The sequence below is a fragment of the Cervus canadensis genome, chromosome 18 (assembly GCF_019320065.1).
Source record: "Cervus canadensis isolate Bull #8, Minnesota chromosome 18, ASM1932006v1, whole genome shotgun sequence".
Taxonomy (NCBI): domain Eukaryota; kingdom Metazoa; phylum Chordata; class Mammalia; order Artiodactyla; family Cervidae; genus Cervus; species Cervus canadensis.
In genome coordinates this window covers 55,813,565-55,833,285 of record NC_057403.1, presented here as the reverse complement: position 1 = coordinate 55,833,285, position 19,721 = coordinate 55,813,565, and the positions used below count along the sequence as shown (strand labels likewise).

At 44.2% G+C, this 19,721-nt stretch overlaps 1 protein-coding gene across 2 annotated transcripts in view; it reads left to right on the top strand.

Moving 5' to 3' along the window:
* CDH13 (cadherin 13) overlaps nt 1-19,721 on the top strand; it is a 980,233-nt gene that overhangs the window by 128,419 nt on the left and 832,093 nt on the right. The window contains exon 5 of one of the 2 annotated variants that reach the window (XM_043435590.1): nt 10,162-10,172. The exons of the other annotated variant lie outside the window; for it this stretch is intronic. Within the exon in view, the coding sequence (XP_043291525.1) occupies nt 10,162-10,172 (11 nt within the window). The remainder of the gene's footprint in view (nt 1-10,161; nt 10,173-19,721) is intronic. 2 annotated transcript variants of the gene reach the window in all.

The following is a 19,721-nucleotide window of genomic DNA, read 5'->3' as shown; positions in this document are numbered from 1 at the left end:
AGATGGAGCTCAGAAACAAGGCATGCTTGGATTTTAAGGTCACAGAGCTGGTCAGCTGGGACCAGAGCTTTTCCAGAAGACTCATTCCCTCTGCAGAGGGAAAGACAAATGTAGGTCCATTTCAAGAAAGGACAGCCAAAGAGCTTAAACTCTGATTCCAAAGGGTGGTGAAAGCTCAGCAGGACATCGGACAGTCCTCCTAGCTGGGAGGACTCAGTCATCGACTATTCCAAGGGAAGCTCTGAGCTGGAGGGCAGGACAGACACTCTTTAATAACAGCAGTAACAGCAGCAGCCTTTATGGAAGACACATCATGAGCCAGATGCTATGCTAATCCTCCTAGGTGACTTATCTTTTTCATTCTCCCAACAACCCTAGTAGTAGGGACTTTGTTGTTTTGTTCAGTCACTAAGTCGTGTCTGACTCTTTGTGACCCCGTGGACTGCAGTGCACCAGGCTCCTCTCTCCTCCACTGTTTCCAGAGTTTGCTCAGATTCATGTCCATTGAGTTGGTGATGCTACCTTACCATCTCACCTCTGCCTCCCCCTACTCTTTTTGCCTTCAATCTTTCCCAGCAGCAGGGTCTTTTCCAGTGGATTGGCTCTTCACATCAAGTGACCATAGTGTTAGAACTTTATCTTTGGCATCAGTCCTTCCAATAAATATTGAGGGTTGATTTCCTTTAGAATTGACTGGTTTGATCTCCTTGCAGTCCCAGGGACTCTCAAAAGAGTCTTCTCCAGCATCATTATCTAATAAGGCAGGGACTTATTAGGTCCCTTTTATAGATGAAGAAATATAAACTCAGAGAGCTTAAATAACTTTCCTAGTCATACAGTTTGTATCAGAATCAGGACTTGAACTCAGAGCTTTAGAAGGCATGTCCATAAAACTGTCAGTTTGGTTCCTCTGAAGCAGACTGCGGATGAGAAGTTGTGTGAAAGTGACCCCTTAGATTCCCAGGCAACACTGATAGGGAGGAGGGGAAGTAAGATTGGGAAAGGGGAGGGTGAGCAAGAGTGTGGGGTCAGGCCAGGTCCTAGAGAGGTAAATTTGGCCTAATCCCCCAGAGAAACCGGGGAGTTGTGGGTGGCACTTCCATGTTGGCCCATTAGTGCAGAGGGGACTTGAGTATTTATACCTCTGAACCAACAAATCCAACCAGTTCTGGGAGCTTCTAGGATGAGAGACAAGCAGGAACATAAATGCCCAGACACTTCCTGTCCTTCCTGATTACAGGCAAAACAGATCCTGGCAGCCAGGATGCAGCCTTTGTCAAAGAGGAACACAGAGGCCCATGGTGTGCAGGCACTGGCTTGAAACTAACTGTTAAATTGTTAGGAATTTTGCAAGCTAGTTAACCTCACATTGATAGCTTGAAATCAGCCATGGTGGGAGTAGTTACACCATGGAAATTGGCTTACATTACAAATTAGGGCTCTCCCATCCCCAGAGGTGGTTGTTAAATATTTACTGGCATACCACCGCAGGTGCTGGCTATTAGGAATGAATGCACGCTGGGACCGGTGTGCAGTAAAGTGGCAAACAGGTCTGAGGGGATGTGGATGGAGCACTGATAGTATCTACTGCCTTGCTAATCTATACCAAGTGCTAAATGCATCGTAAGCCCTCTCCTCCCCCACCAGCCTGCAGGCACACACACACATGCACACGCACACACACAAGGCAGGGGGCCCTGGGAGGAAGGGAAGTGGTGAGAAGGAGGGTGACCAGTTGGATTTCAGGGCAGAGTCACATCTCTGAAGCTGGACAGGGCCTGGGTAGGAGGAATGACGAATAGACAAGCCTAGGAAGAAGCTAGATAACAGCTAATGAAACGAGTGAGCATTTTACGGTGCCAGACTGAGCTAAACGCTTCACTTTGGTGACTCTTCGTAGGAGCCCTAAGAGGTAGAAATTACCATCATCTTCACCATCTCATTTTTACAGATGATGAAACTGAGGTTTAGAGAGGTAACTTGTTCAGCATCATAGGGAAAGAATTGAGCTTTGAACACATTAAGTCAGATTTCAAAGGCAAATCTTTTTTAAGCCCGCTTCCTACAGAAGTCAACCCATGAGCCAATGAGATGGGCGTATAAGGTGGTAAAAGGGTCATCAGGATGCCCCAGTATTAATACCCTAATCTTACACAGTCTGGTTGTCAGAAAAGGAAATATAGAAGGAACATCAAAAGCCAGAAGTAGTGGTTGGGTGTTGGTGTGGAAAGGATGGTACCCATCTCCCCTCAAGTGATGGAGCTCCAGTTATACTGTCTTCCTGTCTCTGAATCAGCTCAAGGCTGGGGCCCATCACACAGGATGCAGAGGCTGAGAAAGGCAGAAAAACCTGGGGTATGGGCTGAGCCAGCAGACACATTTTCAATCAGGCTTGTCTGAATTCTCTTGTGGCAGCAAAGATACATGTTCCCCTTATTCTCTGTGGCTTTCTTTGCCACGTTGTGAAAGTGCCTCGTCTCCCTTCTCTGGTTTGCGCATCCCTGGATTGATCCAGTGGTCAGCAGCAAGGAAGTGTGGAAGGGTCTCGGAAGTTGCCGCTCTCGCTTCATCACTGCCGTGCTCGTCTCCTTGTGCTTTGGTGCCCCAGGGATCCTTTGACATGGGTGGTTTTGTAGGGGGAAGTGGTGGAGGTAAGTGTCTGTGGGACATAATGGAGACATCTGAAAATTTCCTTGAAATATTATTAGCTCATTACAGTTTTCTGTTTGGCGTTTTTTGTCTTGGGTTTTATCCCGTAACAGTCTAGAGCTGCCTTTCAAGTGTCATTGTTCTCCAGTACTTTTGCATTTTCTTCTCACTTATAAAGCAACTTCACTGAAGCAAACTGAACATAAAACCTTTCTTATTTTGCCAGTTACATTTTTTTCATTTTCTTAATTCATCCAAGAATATTGTTTTCCTTTACATCTAACTATTCGATGGAGCTTCCTTTAAAAAATACCTGTCTACCACTAGGTCAAGAATGTAGGTCTGGGGCCATACTGCCTGGGTTTGAGACCCAGATCTTCCATTTACTGTGTACAGCTTTAGATCTGTTTCTTACTTTCTGTATGCATTGGTTTGCCCATCTGTAAGTTGCAGCTACTTACAGTACTTATTGGGAGAGATAAGTGGGTGCATATGCACAGAGCCCTTAGAAATATGTCTGGCCCAGAGTAAGTGCTGTGTATTGTCAGCTACCACCATGTATTTTTCAAGTTTTATTCTTGACCTTAAAGAAAGAATTATTTTATTCAAGAAGCATTTATTCAACACTTAGCATATGCTTGGTTTTGTGCTATGCTTTTCCTTATCTATTTTGTCTAATAACAGCTTAATTCTCACCACCGCGCTGTGTTAAAGTCATTATTGTTCTTGTTTTCTGGGGTCTGAGCCCTGGAAGCACCGTGTGGCAGGTGTGTTGGCCAGGATTGGTGAGGCTGTGCTGTAATCACAGACCAGCACAGGTCTCAGAATTTGTTGACAACACAGGCTTAGTTCTGTCTCTTGAGAAACCAAGTCGGGGAGCACTCCCCTGTGAGGGGGCTGAGTGAGCGAGGCTGCCCTCTCTAATTGCCCCTCCAGGACTGACTGTGCTCCTACAATTACTACTGCTGGGAAAAGAGCGTTGGGAAAGTCTCCTCGGAGAGGCTGTCACCGGAAAGGAAAGAGGCCACTTCTGCCTACAGCCCACGTGCAAGAGCGCCTCGAGGTCTCTGCCCAGTGGGCTTAGGAATCGTCACCCTCCCGTGTGCCTGGAAGGAGAACAGGGCAGGGTGCGGTGGGCGATGGAAGTCTTCACCTCCCACGTGTGATTTTGAGCACATTGCTTAGCTGTTCTAAGCCTCAGTTTCCTTATTCGTGAAATGGGAATGGAAATTGCACCTACGACTGCTACGTACAGTTGTGGTACTGAGTGAATGGGATATGAGAATGTAAAGCTCTTAGAACTGTACCTGGCACGCAGGAAACAGCCATTTTGTGGTCACTGGCATCATTTTCTGCAGGAGAATAAACAATGCTTCATGAATCAGGGGTTTCTGTAGCCACCGCTTTGGATTCAGTCATGAGTGAGCTTGAGTTTCAGTTTTGTCACTATCATCTGTATGAGCCTGGGAAGTGTTTTGCCTTCTCTTACCTTCACTTTCCTCATCTACAAAATGGAGTGGACTCATACCCTTCTCACAGGCTGTGTCACGGGTAAGATCACGAACATGGATTGATTCTTCAGTAAGATGAGCCAAGTGTTTAAAATCTGTTGCATCAGCTGAAGAAACGGAGCCACAGAGAGGTTAAGTAAGATGCTTGACATTCTCTAGTACATTGGTGAACACTGGAGCTAGGGTTAAAAACCAGGTGATTTGGCTTCTCAGCCATTGACCTTGACTTGTACACCTCACGGCCTCCTGGAGACCCACTAAGAAAGCTCCCAGCACAGGGCCAGATACACTGCTGATCCTCTCAGCATCAGTGCATTCCCTCTTTGCTTGAATGCATGCTGAAGAAAATATCCTTTAGCTTCTTCCTGGACTAGATTCCATTTGAGACATATACTGTTGGCTGTTTTCTGTGAATGGATGGAGGTGTGAAGAGAGGAATGGGAAAGGGTAGTATTTATTCCATGTGCCTTTGTAAGAGTATCAAAACCCATACACAAAAAGCCTAGCACAGAGTTGGTGCTCACTTAGCGGGAGCCCTTGATTATTTTTAATAAGCGGCCATGCTTATGGGGAGTCTCAGGAAAATGGGACACACAAAAGGACCAGATGGACATAGTGGCAAATTTACTAATACACAAACAGCCTGCAGACAGGGACCTTCTTTTCACATAAGAATCTATTCGGTTTTGGAGCACTAGTTTTAACTGAATAAGGAGGTTAAATCCATACTGTGTTCTATTTTCATTGTACCTTGATGGGATGACTATGACATTGGTCTTCTTTCTAGAGTAAACACCTGGTAATTAAAGGTATAATAAGACATGGGGGAACTGTCTTGGGAAAGAACTGGTGAGGACACTTCATTCTGCCCTTTCTGTACCAGGGAAGAGGTAGGGGGTTCCACTTCCAGCTGTAGTGCAGATAGAGAACTAAGTGTCCTAGAACTTTGCACACAACTAAAGCCCTGGAAATTTTGGTTAAACCCTGAGACTCAGTTACCGAGCTCAAAGTCAGTTTCTGCTATGCGCCAGAAACTGTGCTTTTCACAGACATCCAGTTTACCTTTCTCAGAAAACTGATGAAACCAAGGTTCTTATACCTACTATACAGATGAGGAAGTTGAGGATCAGTATAGTGAGACCTGATGTCGGTCCAGATGTTGCAGAACTGACAATCAAAAAGGTGTAACAGTGCGGCAATGTAGTATCAAGATGGTTCCAAGGCTTTTTATATTCCATAACTCCACAGTATGTTCCCCTAGAGTTGGGCAATTTGAGGAGCCCTGTGTGGGCATGAGCTGAAACATTAAGTAGATGCAACAGGCCTTGTCTTTGCTGACAGTTTTGTACTCTGGTCCATAATGTATCTATGTTGCTTGTCTAATTCTATGTAACAAATTACTCTAAGACTTAGTGGCTTAAAATTGCAAAATTTATTATCTCAAAGCTTCTGTATGCCAGGAATCAGATGAGGAAACTGCTGTACAGAGAAGTTGAGGAGTTGCCCAACATCACATAGCTGGTTGGTACTTAGGTTGGTGCTCTGGCTACATAAAGGCTGCAGTCATCTCCAGGTTCTACTGGGCGTGGGTTCACTTCCAAGCTTACTTATGAGGTTGGTGACAGGATCCTGTCCTTGAGGCTGCGAGGACCTTACCTCCTTGTTGGCTCTTGGCTGGGGGAAGCCTTCAGTTCCTTGCCATATGGACTTCTCTGTAGAACAGTTTTCACAGCATGGCAGCATGCTTCTTCAGAGTGAACAAGTGAGAAGAACAAAGACCCAAAGGGCTAACAAGACAGAAATCATGGTCTTCAGTAACGTAATCACAGAGGAGATATCCCACCGCCATTGCCATATTCTATTAATATGAAGCAAGTCACTAAGTCCATTCCATGCTTAACAGGAGGGGTTACCCAAGAGCATGCATGCAGGATGGCAGGGATCTCTGAACATTAGGTACTGCCTACCACACCATCTGTGATTACCTGAATGCAAAATAATGCTTCAGATTACTTATGCTGAGTAAAATTGTCTTTCCAGATATACTTGCTTGTCTTGAGAAGGCATGTGCCCCCTTGTACCTGCCTACATACTCTTCATAGCATAAAGCATCCCATTTTGCAAAGCCCAGGATAGCCATCAAGCTTTACTGGTCTAGACATATTAAGTCTCTTTTGATAACTTTCTATCCAGCTGCTTTGATCCATGATGCTAAAGCCAGGATAGCTGCTAAGTTTTGAGTGATGGAGCATTGCCATGTAGCTGCCATGTCCTTCTTACACAGTACGTGCTGGCCTTTGAAGTAGTCTTCCTGGAGTGGAAGACTTTCTGCTCTCTCATGATGCAGACTTTGCCTCAGACCCCACTGCAGCTCCTCTTTGGGAATGGCCTTTGGAATCCCACCAAAACAAAACAAAAATCTGCCTCCTTTCTTTAAGATGTGATCACCAGGAAGTATTTATTACCTATGGTTGGCTGGGAGGCATCCCCTTCCTTATTTATTATTCCATTTTCTTCCTAGAACTAATAGTTTTGACCTCAGCCCTAACCAGAGCCCTAGTATAACAACTTTATGCTTTGGGCACACAGGCAATAGGAACTGGTATTTAATCATTTCCAAATTTAAGACATGGCAAAGTCTACCACCTCCCTTCCTATATTTCAATAGGGGATTTAAAATGTTAGAATGACTGTCTTGGGGACTGACATCCTAGACTGTGAATCCTGGGATAGTTTTAAATAAAAGTGTACGTATGAGAAAAGAGAATGATCAGTAATCCACCCTGAGGATTGCTGGGTATGTTCATAAATCTCAGATGGAAATATTGAGATCCCAGAGAGTGAGGAAAGGTGCTGGGCTTTGTAGCAGAAATGAAAGAAAGCCTTGAAGTGTAAAGATTGGGGAGGGAGGCAGATAAAGCTTGAGTAATCAGCCTATTAGAAGTTATTTTTTTAATGGAATAAATATGTAAAGATGCCATGTGCTATTTTTTTAATGGAATAAATATGTAAAGATGCCGTGTGCTAAGTTCCATTCTAAGCACTTGAAACATTTAACCCCTAGGAGGAAAGCGTAAGTTGCCCCATTTTACAGATGAGGAAAGTGAGGGTCAGAGAAATTGAGCACTTGCCCAATGTCACACAGCTGGTGGGAAGCAGTCCAGCTTAAGAACCTGTGTCTCTGCCATTGCACTTTGCTGCTTCCCAGGACCATCCGTCCAGAGCAGAGGCAGCTCCAGGAACTCCCGCGCAGAGCTCAGGGGTCCCTGTCAAATCCGGCTGCTCGCACAGCAGGGCTTATTCTCCGCAGTTCTGGAGAAATGATTGCTTACTTGAGGCAAAAGGAATTTAAAGTAGGTTGTGCGGAAGAGAGGGCTTGGGAGTGGATGTAGAAGGATGGTCAGTGGTTCTAAAGAGCAGGGCTGTAGGAGGCAGGAAGGAAAGCCAGAAAAAATGGGAAATGAGGATTTAAACTCACCTAGGAATTTCCCTGTAACCAATCAGCTCTACTTTGGGAATTTACCTGGGTACTACCTCTCCTACTGGAACCAGATAGCTGGAGTTGTTTAGACTGGGGCATGCAGTGACCCAGGGTGCCTGTGTGAGTGTGTGTTTCCTCTCACATTTCTCTTGTGTAGCAGATGGTGGCAGGAGGATACTGCGGGGAGGTTAAGTGCAGACAAGGGAAAGGGGGAGGGTCATGTCTTGTCACACACACATACCTTTGACAGCCCTGGCAAATCAATCTCTCCCCCAAAGAGCCAAGCACATCTGCACACGTGTATTATGTCAGTGGCACCTTTCCCAGACAGGTGCACTTCCGGGGACACGGTCTCTGCTCTTGTGCCAAGAGCAGATTCCTTTTGCCCAGGATTTCAGGTGCATAGGTGATTGATATAAACAAACTGAAAAATTGGTTTAAATCAAGCAACAAGTTTTGCGACACATCTAATGACACAATCTCTTGTTCCCTTTTCATTTGTAGCAATTGGGGGGAGACGAAGGCCAGTACTATACATTTAAGAGGAAAACCATGGGCGTATTTACAGACCCAAGTGGTTACAATAGAATTGGTTTATTAGAAAGCGCTGTCTTCACTTCCCCCGCAAAAATTCAAGGAAGGACCTGGGAATTCAAGGAGGTGGAGGAGTTCTCTCTCCTTGCCAGTCCTTCCTGTGCTGTCTGATAAAGGGTGTAGCCAGCAGGCTGGAAACAACTGCTCCTGCAGGGGAGCAAGGGATATAAATATTCAGTCATGACAGTCCCCAAAGGATAAATGACAGCAGCCCATGCAACGTGCCTTCTCATTTTAAACTGACTCTTCTCTTCCACACCCGAGCTGACATATTAGTAAATTGATTCCAGGTGATGCTGACATTTTATAATTATCACTATCTATAATTTTCATCTTATTCCATTGAATATTTTGATCATTTAAAATGGAGTAGCATACCTAATAGTGGTCATTAGTTTAGCTCAAGGGAAAATTCATGGTTTAATAAACTCACTCTAGAAATAACTTACTAAAATTACAATTGGCATGATTACCTTCCTATTTTTTTCATAAAAAATAAAGCAGACTAATTTTATCCAAACTGACAGCTTTTCTCTTTCAAACTGGCTCATTGTTCTATTGTTTTCTTAGAGGAAGGAAAGACATCTATAACACAGTAGTAGTAATAAAAACCGTAATAACGGAACACACAAAAACAAGGGTTGTGTTTCAACTTAGGTTTGGCAGGAGCTGAATAGTATACGTTCTCTTATTTTCTGACTCACCATGGACTGGAGCAAGGGGAGCCCTGTGGCTTTGAAATAAGGTCACGTTTGGGGGAGTCGGAGTCAGAAGTCTGTCCTGCTTGTCTGAAGGGGCCGCTTTGTGAGAATAGACTGGGAAGGCAGGCGGTTCTGGGCTTGACTCCCTTTCTTCCCTCAGTGTCAGTTTTTGTTTTAAAGGTATCTTCTGCAGCCCACCTCTAGGTTCTTTTTAGGTATCATTTCTGAAAGATAAAAGGGCCAGTTTTAACATGTAGGCAATTATTTTTTAAAAGGTGATGGGTCAGTTTTGACTGTGGCCAGGGCAGTGCTGTTGAGTTACCATAGGGAAGCATTTTACCAGTTGGCCAATAGGTGGAAATTGGAGTATTCCCTATATTCCTTCAACTCTGGGGAACACAGTCCCCAAGGGGCCTGCCTATTGTTTCACTTGCTGGCAGTTTGGGGTTTGTGAGTTTATTTAAGGGATTAATGGTTGGAGATTATCTTAGTGGAAGTAAGCAATGTTGTTGATATACACATTGGTGCCCTGATGGTTAAGGTCATTCTTCATTTATTCATCTAGCTACCCACTCACCCTCACTCATCAAGCATCTAGTCACCCTATTTCATCTACCCATCCATCCACCCACCAATTAATCTATCATCTATCCATCCATTTATCCATCCATCCATCCACCCACCCACCCATTTACCCACCTGTTTACCTATAAATTCATTTATCCATTCATCCTTTCATGCATCTACCCACTCAACTACCCTCTCATCCATAAAGATACTCTTATCCATCCATACAACCACCCATCCTTAAAAAATAATTTAGCAAACATTTATCAAACCTCTAGGCATTGGTAATAGAGACACTAAGTCACAGCTCTGTCCTTAAGGAGCTTATCGTATCATACAAGAGTCATAAACAAAAAATTACATAGTAGAATGCTGAGCTCTATTATAGGGAACTATGCCATGTGGCTGTGGGAATTCTCCAAGAAGGACCGGCTTGCTTTGAATGATCCAAAAATGATGTGCATTTGCAAACCTTAATGTTACACATGGTAAATATGGGAGTTACTACTGGGTGGGAAAAACGACAACAGGAAATTGAGCAGTGGATGAATGTCCAGGCCCTAAGTTCTGTCTGCATATCGGTTTGCTGTTCACTAGAACCACTCATATTCAGGTGGAGACCCTGCCAGGAAGCAGAAAGTATTGGGGTATTATTAAGGTACCAGACAGGTGAAGGAAACTGAAGCAAGGCCTCAGAAAGTCAGACAAAAGAACTAGGATTCAGGATGGGCGTCTGGTTCTGAATGAAGGGAAGGAGAAAAGAATAAACTAATGGATGGATGAAGAGATAAGCAAATGAACTGTGTAGGTGGATAAATACATCTTGGTTACAGGCCAAACTGCAAACTCATATTCAATCAACACAGACACTGAATATAACTTTGCCTGATGACATCTTTGACCAAAACCAAGCCAATAACAGCAACATCAGCTCCATCACAAAGCACAGGCAGCCGGCCTTCTCTCTGCTCTGCTCCTGCTGTTGGTGAGCCTGCAGGAATCCTCACAGGCACAAACTGCCTTTCAGATCCAACTGCCTGGCACTCAGCTCTGCAAAGAAGCCTGGGTGAGGCCTTTATGACTTTCCCAGAGGCCTCCGGTCTCTACTGAAACACAACAGCTGTTACCAGGGGCAACTCCACTTCCCAAACAAGAACATAGGCTTTGTGGAGCTTTCCCAGGTGCTGTGGGCCCAACATTGCCAAAAATGCCCGAGACTCTCACAGTCTCCTCTCCGCCATGGAGCTTAAATAGATTGGAAGCAAATGCTTGTTGACAACAGGTGTGGCTCAATGTGAGAGAATGTTCCATTCCGTTATTGCAGGGTTGGCACCAAGGGGCATTTCCTGTGGAAGAAACAGGCTTCCAGGAGCATGGGAGATCCATACCCAGAGCAGAAAACAGCTCACTTCCTCCCTTTCAGGGCCAAAGGCCCCACCACTATATGAGCAGGTGCTCCTCATACATGCAGAGGTTTCCATAGCCAAAGGAAGGCTGGGCGGGGAGGTGTGGGCTTCCTGGCCAGGAAACTCCAACCAGCTGACTGACTAGGCTCTTTGTGCTGGTGGGCAAGTGACTGCATTGTCATTAACCCAGCTAGATTAACTTGCTCAGCAGAAGCTGACAAAGCTTGAGCCAGAGATTGGGCTCTGAGGGCACAGAGAGGCAAACTCTAGGAGGTGGAGGTCCAGCCCTGAGATTACTTGACAGAAACCCCAAGGACTTTAGAGAACTTTTGTCCGTTTGAAAAATCTGGCTAGTGATTCCTTCTATCCCTGAACTATCTTAGGGGCAAAAATAAATTCTGCATTGAGCTAAATAGAATTGGTTGCTACGTGATATTCTAATTTCAGTGAGAAAACTGTTCGATTTCCTACTACTTTGAGATGTCCTCCCTTTCTGATTGTAAGGGCTCATCCATACCAGTGTTTTATATGCAATTACTAGGGCGAAAAGTAAGGAAAGAGAGAAACATAAGAGGCAATGGCAGCTCTCTTACAAGAAGCACTAGTAATCAGAGTATTCTTAGTTATTAAAGATTAAGTCCATGGAGGGAAAGAGTTAAATGGATATAGAACATTTTTGTTAAATACTGATTTTTTCATAATATTATCCTTTGTCAGAAACTCAATTTGCTTTTTTCTTCTACCTACGTGGGCTCCACATATACGTTCACATGGAGGTGTGAGTGTGTATGTGAGGAGGGTAACCATTGTTCACTCAGTTCCAAGACCTAGAATCCTGTGTATTGGTATCCTAATGTATTAGGGTGGGCAAAGATGGCGCAGGATCAGATTGACCTTGAAAGTTCAGTGGTTTAACAGCACAGACTTCATTTCCTACTCACGCAGCAGTTCTGGGCCAGCAGTTGAGGTCTGAGAGTCTCTTCCATGAGGTCATTCAGGAGCCCAGGCCAATAGGCGGCTCAGCCATTTTCCATATATCAACATCCCAGTCCATAAGAGTGAGGGACTGTCACAGCTGCTCACAGGGAGGCTTTTATGACCTGCAGCTCAAAGTGGCACATAGCTGCCCCTCATGGTCACATGACCACCTACCTGCAAGGGAGGTTGGGAAATGTAGTCCAGCTAAAAGAAAGGAGAACTGATTAGGGTGGACAGCTAGTGGTCTCCTCCATACACAGCTTTCATCATTGTTGTTTGATCCCCTCACTTACTGGGGGCCTGCTGTGAACACTGCATTGTGATAGGAGCTGAGGATATAGGGAAAGAAGAAAAAAGTGCTAATGACTAACGGTAAAAGTCATTAATGACAATTTTGATAAGAGCAACACAGGAAAACTACAGGGCAGCATGACAGCTGGTAACTATCTCTAGGGTGAAGGGGAAAGAGGAAGATTTCTGGGAAGAAGTGACCTAGGCACTGCAGACAGGAAGACAGAAAGACAGCCAGGCTAGAGCATGTGGAAGAGCATTTTCAGAAGAGGAACAGCAAGTGAAGAGCCCTAAGGCAGAAAAGAAATTAGAACATTTTAGACCCCTCCAACAGGGCAGTGGGGGCTTATGCACACTGAATAAGCCATAGATAAATTTGAATGAAGCAGGAAATATGGGTGGGGGTGAGACTATAGAGGCCTTCATGGTCTTGAGCCAGAGAATAAGGGCTTCTTTTTAAGAGCAACGGGGAGCCACTTGTTGATTTAAGAAAACCTTCGGTATGATGAACTGTGGTTTTCAAAAATATGTTCTATAATGGAGCCAGAGTAAGGAGGCTATTGCAGTCTTTCAGGAGAGCGATGGGGTACTTGGTTCAGGGGGCCAGCAGGGGAGACAGAGAGACATGGGATGGGTTGGAGAAATATGTAGGAAGGAGAAGAGATGGGACTCTTGTCTATAACAAGGCAGGAGGCAGCCCTGAGGTCCCAGGTAGGCAGGCGCAGGTTGGCACTTGGGTCATCTGATAGTGAGACAGCTTAGCCATAACCAGTCTATCCTTTTTCTCTGTAGTTTTACAGGTTTCTTGACTTCAGGCCTATTAAAAGTCAGCTCTTTAAAATGGATATTTGGTGGAGCTCAATTTCCCCCTCACTCTGCACTTCTGTGGACTTTGATTAGTATTCATGGTAGAGTGGTACACCTGATGTCCTCAGCAGGCAGTTCCAACACCAGTGGAGAGAGGTACAAGATAAATCACTCCAAGTAAATGACTAATTAATCATGCTCTTGATTTTAATAACATATACTGTCTGGCTCAAGATTCAGCTGTCTATAATCTTGCATTCTATTATAAAATTTTGGTAATCAGTAACCCATGGATTCCTAACTGATAATGGCTTCTTTCCTTCTGTTAAAACAGTTCAGAATCAAGGCATATTCTCATGACCATGTGAAGAGGAATGAAGGGAGAATATGTGTGTGTGTCTGTGTGTGTGTGTGTGTGTGTGTTTATCTCAAAAAACATCCTAGATATTTCAGGATAATCTGTGGGACAGAGTTGACACCCTCACATTGAAAATGTGTAAACTCATTCTGGAAACATCTGTGCCAGAGGGCTTGCTTGCTATGTATCTGTGCTCCTTCAAATCAGAAAACTGTTATTTTCAAGGGTAGCTGAACAAGTATGGTGAATACTTAGCAGTAAAACATGCCTCACTTGTGCATGGCCTCCAAAACTTGTACATCCATAGTGCTAGACACCATTTGAAGATTCATAATTTTGAGTGAGTCATGGCCCCACTTATTTAGAAAAGAGTGTCCCATAAAATAAAATACAATTCAGTTGCAAAGAGTTTCTTTACCTCACTTGGCAAAATGAACCCATGGTCTTATTACTAAAGATAGTTCTCCATTGAGCTGATCTCAGGCTGGGTAAGGTAAGTATTTGGGCCAGGTAAATATCCAGAATTCTTCTGGAAAAAGAGTCCCAAACTTTTAAAATTACTTCTTTGCCTTACTCATTTGTATAGATGGACATGGCCAATTTACTGGTATCAATATATACACTGTGAAAAACAAATCTGAAAAGGACAGCAGAGCATATATCCGGGAGGTGGCGGGCGGTGGTAAACAGAAAATGTGTCCCATTGACTCTTTACATTATTTGAAGGAAATTGCCATTGCAAAGGTGTGATGGGGTGGGGCTGATATCTAATGATGCTAGAAAAAAATATACTGTGTGCAAAGACTTTAATCATATATATCTGTGCTGTGAGCTTTAATCCTATGACCCAACCAAAAATGTTCTCAGTTCAGTTCAGTCGTTCAGTTGTGTCCGACTCTTTGCGACCCCATGGACTGCAGCACTCCAGGCTTCTGTGAGCTTGCTCAAACTCATGTCCATTGAATCAGTGATGTCATCCAATCATCTCATCCTCTGTCGTCCCCTTCTCCTCCTGCCTTCAATCTTTCCCAGCATCAGGGTCTTTTCCAGTGAATCAGTTCTTAGCATCAGGTGGCCAAAGTATTGGAGTTTCAGCTTCAACATCAGTCCTTCCAATCAATATTTAGGACTGATTTCCTTTAGGATTGAATGGTCCTTTGCAGTCCAAGGGACTCTCAAGTGTCTTCTTCAACACCACAGTTCAAAAACATCAATTCTTCAGTGCTCAGCTTTTTTTATAGTCCAACTCTCACATCCATACATGATTACTGGAAAAATCATAGCTTTGACCAGACAGACCTTTGTTGGCAAAGTAATATCTCTGCTTTTTAATATGCTGTCTAGGTTGGTCATAGCTTTTCTTCCAAGGAGCAAGCATCTTTTAATTTCATGGCTGCAGCCACCATCTGCAGTGATTTTGGAGCCCAAAAATAAAGTCTGCCACTGTTTTCATTGTTTCCCCATCTATTTACCATGAAGTGATGGGACCGGATGCCATGATCTTAGTTTTCTGAATGCTGAGCTTTAAGCTAATTTTTTCACTCTCCTCTTTCACTTTCAGCAAGAGGCTCTTTAGTTTTTCGCTTTCTGCCATAAGAGTGGTGCCGTCTGCATGCCTGAGGTTATTGATATTTCTCCTGCAATCTTGATTCCAGTTTGTGCTTCCTCCAGCCCATTGTTTCTCATGATGTACTCTGCATATAAGTTAAATAAGCAGGGTGACAATATACAGCCTTGACATACTCCTTTCCCGATTTATGTGCTATTTATTGAGCACTTACAATATGTTAGACATATGTGTCACCTCACTCAACCCTCAATAATAACCTAAGAAGTAGGAATTATTACCTGCATTGGTAAAGAGATCTGTAGCCCAGAGAGGTTAAGAGGTTTCTACAGGGTTTCACAGCCAATAGGGGGGGGCAGGGCCAAATCCTAAGTCAGTCTCCAAGAAGATGACTAATTCATCATGCCCTTGATTCTAATAACATACACCATCTGACTTGAGATTTGTCTGTCCCCAGTGTTACATTCTATTCTAGAAATGTGATAAAGCCCCCAATGGATCCTCAGTTGATAACAGTTTCTTATCTTTTTCTTAGAAAAGTTAGGAGTCAGAGTCTATTCCAGTGACTGTATGGAGGGGACTGGAGGGAGGAGGTGTGTGTGTGTGTGTGTGTGTGTGTGTGTGTGTGTGTGTTAATCTCAAAAGCCATTATTGATGCTTCAGGATACCCTGAAAATTTAAACCTGAAAATCCAAAACCTGACATGTAATCCCAGTGTTAAACCTAGGACACAATAAATAGGAGAATGGGGTAATCTTATTTCCTGAAGCGTTCCATTGCTACATACAAGTCACGAGATGTAAAATCATCTCCAAGAAGTACCTTGTTTGAATAAGTCAGTGCTCTCTGAAGACCACATTAGACCAGATACAACTTGGCATATAAAGAGGGAGAAATGCATGTCCAGGAGACTAGGAGAGCCGCATCTAGGAGCTAAGTGTCTCTTTCAGAAGGGGGAGAGGAGAGAGGTGTGTCCTCTGCACACGTCTTCCAGATTTTGTTGCCAAACCCCGCAGCCTTGGGTTGGCCTACACCAGTCCTCTCCAAGCAGCAGTGTAAGCTCATTACTGCCTTTTACATCTGTCTACACTTCCCGGTACCTGAGAGATAGCCAAGCCCTGAAAGTTACTCGAGCCTCTGGACGCCACCCCAGTGTGAGTCTGAGTGACCCTTGTAAGGAGGACTCTGTTTCCCTCACCAGCTACCACAGCCTCTGCACACACCTGGCCCTCTTGAGCATCACTCTAAGAACCTTCCTCCTTAAGTTCACAATCACTCTCTCTAACTCCCATCTTAGGAAATCAGACTGAATTAGTTCTTTGTGTTATTAACCAGAGGAGCACTTACATTTTCTGACATCTCTAATCTTGGAGCTCAGGGAATAGCACAGAGAATTTGCATGAAATTACCCCTCATTCTATCTATAGGCTTAGCTGCCAGCGTTTGCGAATTTGGCAGAAGCCAGCAGATCTCACAGTTAATGTCTTCCTCTCCTGCCAGGCTCTTCAGAACGGGGTACATTAGAGGGCCATGTGACAAAGAGCGGGATGGATCCTGGAATGTGGAGCCCAGGTGATGCTATTTGCATCCAATTAAAGAAGTAGGAATCAGTGGTATTACTCACATGCACGGTTCTTACTGCCTTGTGGCTCATTAAACCTTTGGATCAGCTTTCCTGGAGGATATTGGCAATGATATGGGCAGGGCTAGGGGGACAGATAGAGGTGAGCTTCCAGGTCAAATCCCCTTCCAGCCTGTCAATTGTATGTTTCCTTTTTGGAATTGCCTCTGGGTTCTAAAGGATATTTCTTTTGCGGCTTCCATTGTTTCTCTAAACCTCCATAGAGCTAAGGAGCTCAGGTTGGATTCAGGCTGAGCTCCACATTCAGCCAGCTCCCAGGTGTCTTGAGGATTTCACACCCCATCCCACCCTCAGGGTGTCTGGAGGCCAGTGGTGTTTGGAGGCAAGTGTTGGTCCTTCAGCTTCTGTGTGGTTGGGTTGTTCACAGAAATTAGAGAGGTCACAAAATATAAAAGTGCCTCTCTGGTTAATTAACACAAAGAGCTCTTTCATTCATCCTTGATGTGGGAGTTAATGACCCCAATTGTGAACTCATGAGGGGTGGTCTTCTTGGGGTCAAGCTGGAGGATGGAGAGGCCATTGTACCCTGTGAGGAGACAGAACTCAGCTTTAAGGATCGCTCTGCAATGTGTCAAGGAGGCATCCTGAGAATGGATGGTCTAGGCTTGGTGGGGTAGCTTTGACAGGACACTTCACCTCCCCAGTGCTCAGTGGGGTTTTTTTTTTTTTGTCTTGTTTTGTTATTTATAATGAGGAAGCTAAGCAAGAGAAATTGTTCCAAAGGGCATTCTGGGTGGCACAAAGATGGGGGCAACCGGAAGTTCCAGTGGGCAGGACACCCACCCTGATCTACCATAGCTGTTCACTCTTTGTTTTAATCAAAAGAATGTCAAATGAAATTTTATTAGAAAAATCGAGTTTTGTTGAGCAAAGTCTACCGGACTAATTCTTCCCATTCTAAGACTTAGGCCATCTCCAGGCCAGTCATCAGATTCTGAGAGCCTCCATACCTCAGGTCCCCATCATGCTTCACGTCTGACCAGTCTGCCCAGAGAGTGTGGTCCTGTCTGTGGACAAGCACTGTGGGCATGCTTCTGGCGGGACTCGGGGTGATGAGGCAACAAGTAGGAGTTTCTCAGTCTTGGCAACCAGTGCCCCAGAACAGCATCTACTTCTGCTTAATTCCTTCTTTAGCTACTGCTCACTGCACCATGAAGGGTTGCTTCTTCATCAAAACATTTCAGAAGTTCTAGATGAGTGCTGACTTACTGACCAGTGGAGTTTAAAATTATATTTCACACACACACACACACACACGCACCCCTTAGAAAATACTTTGGGAGAATACCGCATGTCTAATTATACTGACTACCTTAGATGAACATTTCTCAACAGGACTTCTTGACATGTCAATAGGCTCACAAAAGGATTCTTTGGTCAAATAAGTAAGGGCAGAGCACAGACTGTTCTTTGTGGCAGACAGGCTGGCCCCCACAACTTCTGTCCCTGTGTTCCCAGCCAGCAAAAGTCCATTTTTTGAGTGTAGGGAAGGAGCTGTGACTTGCTTCTAGCCAACAGAATATTGAAAGGAGATGGGGTGTCATTTCTGTAATAACATTTAGCAGACTGGGGAGATAGCAGACTGGGGAGACCCTCCATGCTGGCTTTAAAGGAGTAAACTGCCATGCTGGGGGAGAGCCTGCGAAGAGGGAGAGGGCCCATAGGAAGCCTCCAGGTGCCAAGAACAGCCCCCAGCCAGTGGCCAGCAAGAACACAGAGATGTGGTTCTACCACCTGAGGAGAGAAATTCTGCCTGCACCCTGAGGGGGCGGTGTCTGAAAGTGAGTCCCTCCCTAGGTGAGCACGTGATAGGTCTATAGCCCCGGTTGACGACTGGATGGCACCCCGGTGAGACCTTGAAGTAGAGAACCCCTCTGAGGTGTGACCAGACTCCTGAGCCCTGAAGCTACAAGATAATGAATGTGTGTGCTTAAGCAGCTAAGTCTGTGATAATCTGTTACACAGCTGTAGAAAACCAACAGTGTCCTAGGATGTTTACAAAGAACATTTGCAAAATAAAACATTTAAGAGGTCATGGAAAAAAGAAATATATTCAACTATTTAACATGCCTTTCCCATATCATTAAGAACCTGTCTCCTCTTTTTTCCCGACAAAATATCTCAGAACTCCTTACAGAGATCTGGTATATCATAGAACAAAGTTTAGGAGAGCAATTCTTAAACATTATCATTTCAAGACCCCTTTATGCTCATAAAAAGAATTGACTATAAACCTTTTGTTTATGAGGACTTTATCTATTGATAATAACCGTATTTGAAATTAAAACTGAGAAAGTTTTATGTACTAATTTATTTTAAAATAATGACAAACCCATCACATGCTAGTATAGATAACGTATTTTGTTTGTGTGGAAAAAAAAATGTATATATACCCAAACAAAACAGAGCAAAAAGTATTAAAGAGAGCAGCATTGTTTTGCATTTTTGCAAGTCTCTGTATTGAATGCCTCGGTAGGAGTCAGCTATGTTCTCATATCTGTTTCAGTTCTGTTTGTTGTGATACGTTGTTTTGGTTGAAGAAAGTAAAGAAAACCCTGCCTCACACAGATTTAGTTGAAAAAGGTAGGAGTATTTTAATTGTCGTTTTAGAGAACTGAGGGTATTCTTTGATGCTCAAGAGGAACTAGTTTCCTTAAAGGTTATTTCTAATGTGGAATCTGAAACCCTAATGTGGACTTCACTTTAATGTGAACTTTTCATAAACTGTACATTTGTGAGAGAATAAGTGTAAGAACAGCAAATAATATCTTAGAACTGTTATAACAGCAGTTCCTGCCTTATATCACAACTGAAAGTATTTTTAGGGACCCCTGGGGATCCTCAGACCACACTTTGACAACCACTGATTTAGGAAATACTCTGATAGCTCAGTTGGTAAAGAATCCACCTGCAACGCAGGACACCCTGGTTCGACTCCTGGGTCGGGAAGATCCCCTGGAGAAGGGATAGGCTAACCACTCCAGTATTTCTGGGCTTCCCTGGTGGCTCAGCTGGTAAAGAATCTGCCTGCAATGTGGGAGACCTGGGTTTGATCCCTGGGTTGGGAAGATCTCCTAGAGAAGGGAACAGCTACCTACTCCAGTGTTCTGGCCTGGAGAATTCCATGGACCGTATAATCCAGGGGGTTGCAAAGAGTCAGACAGTACTG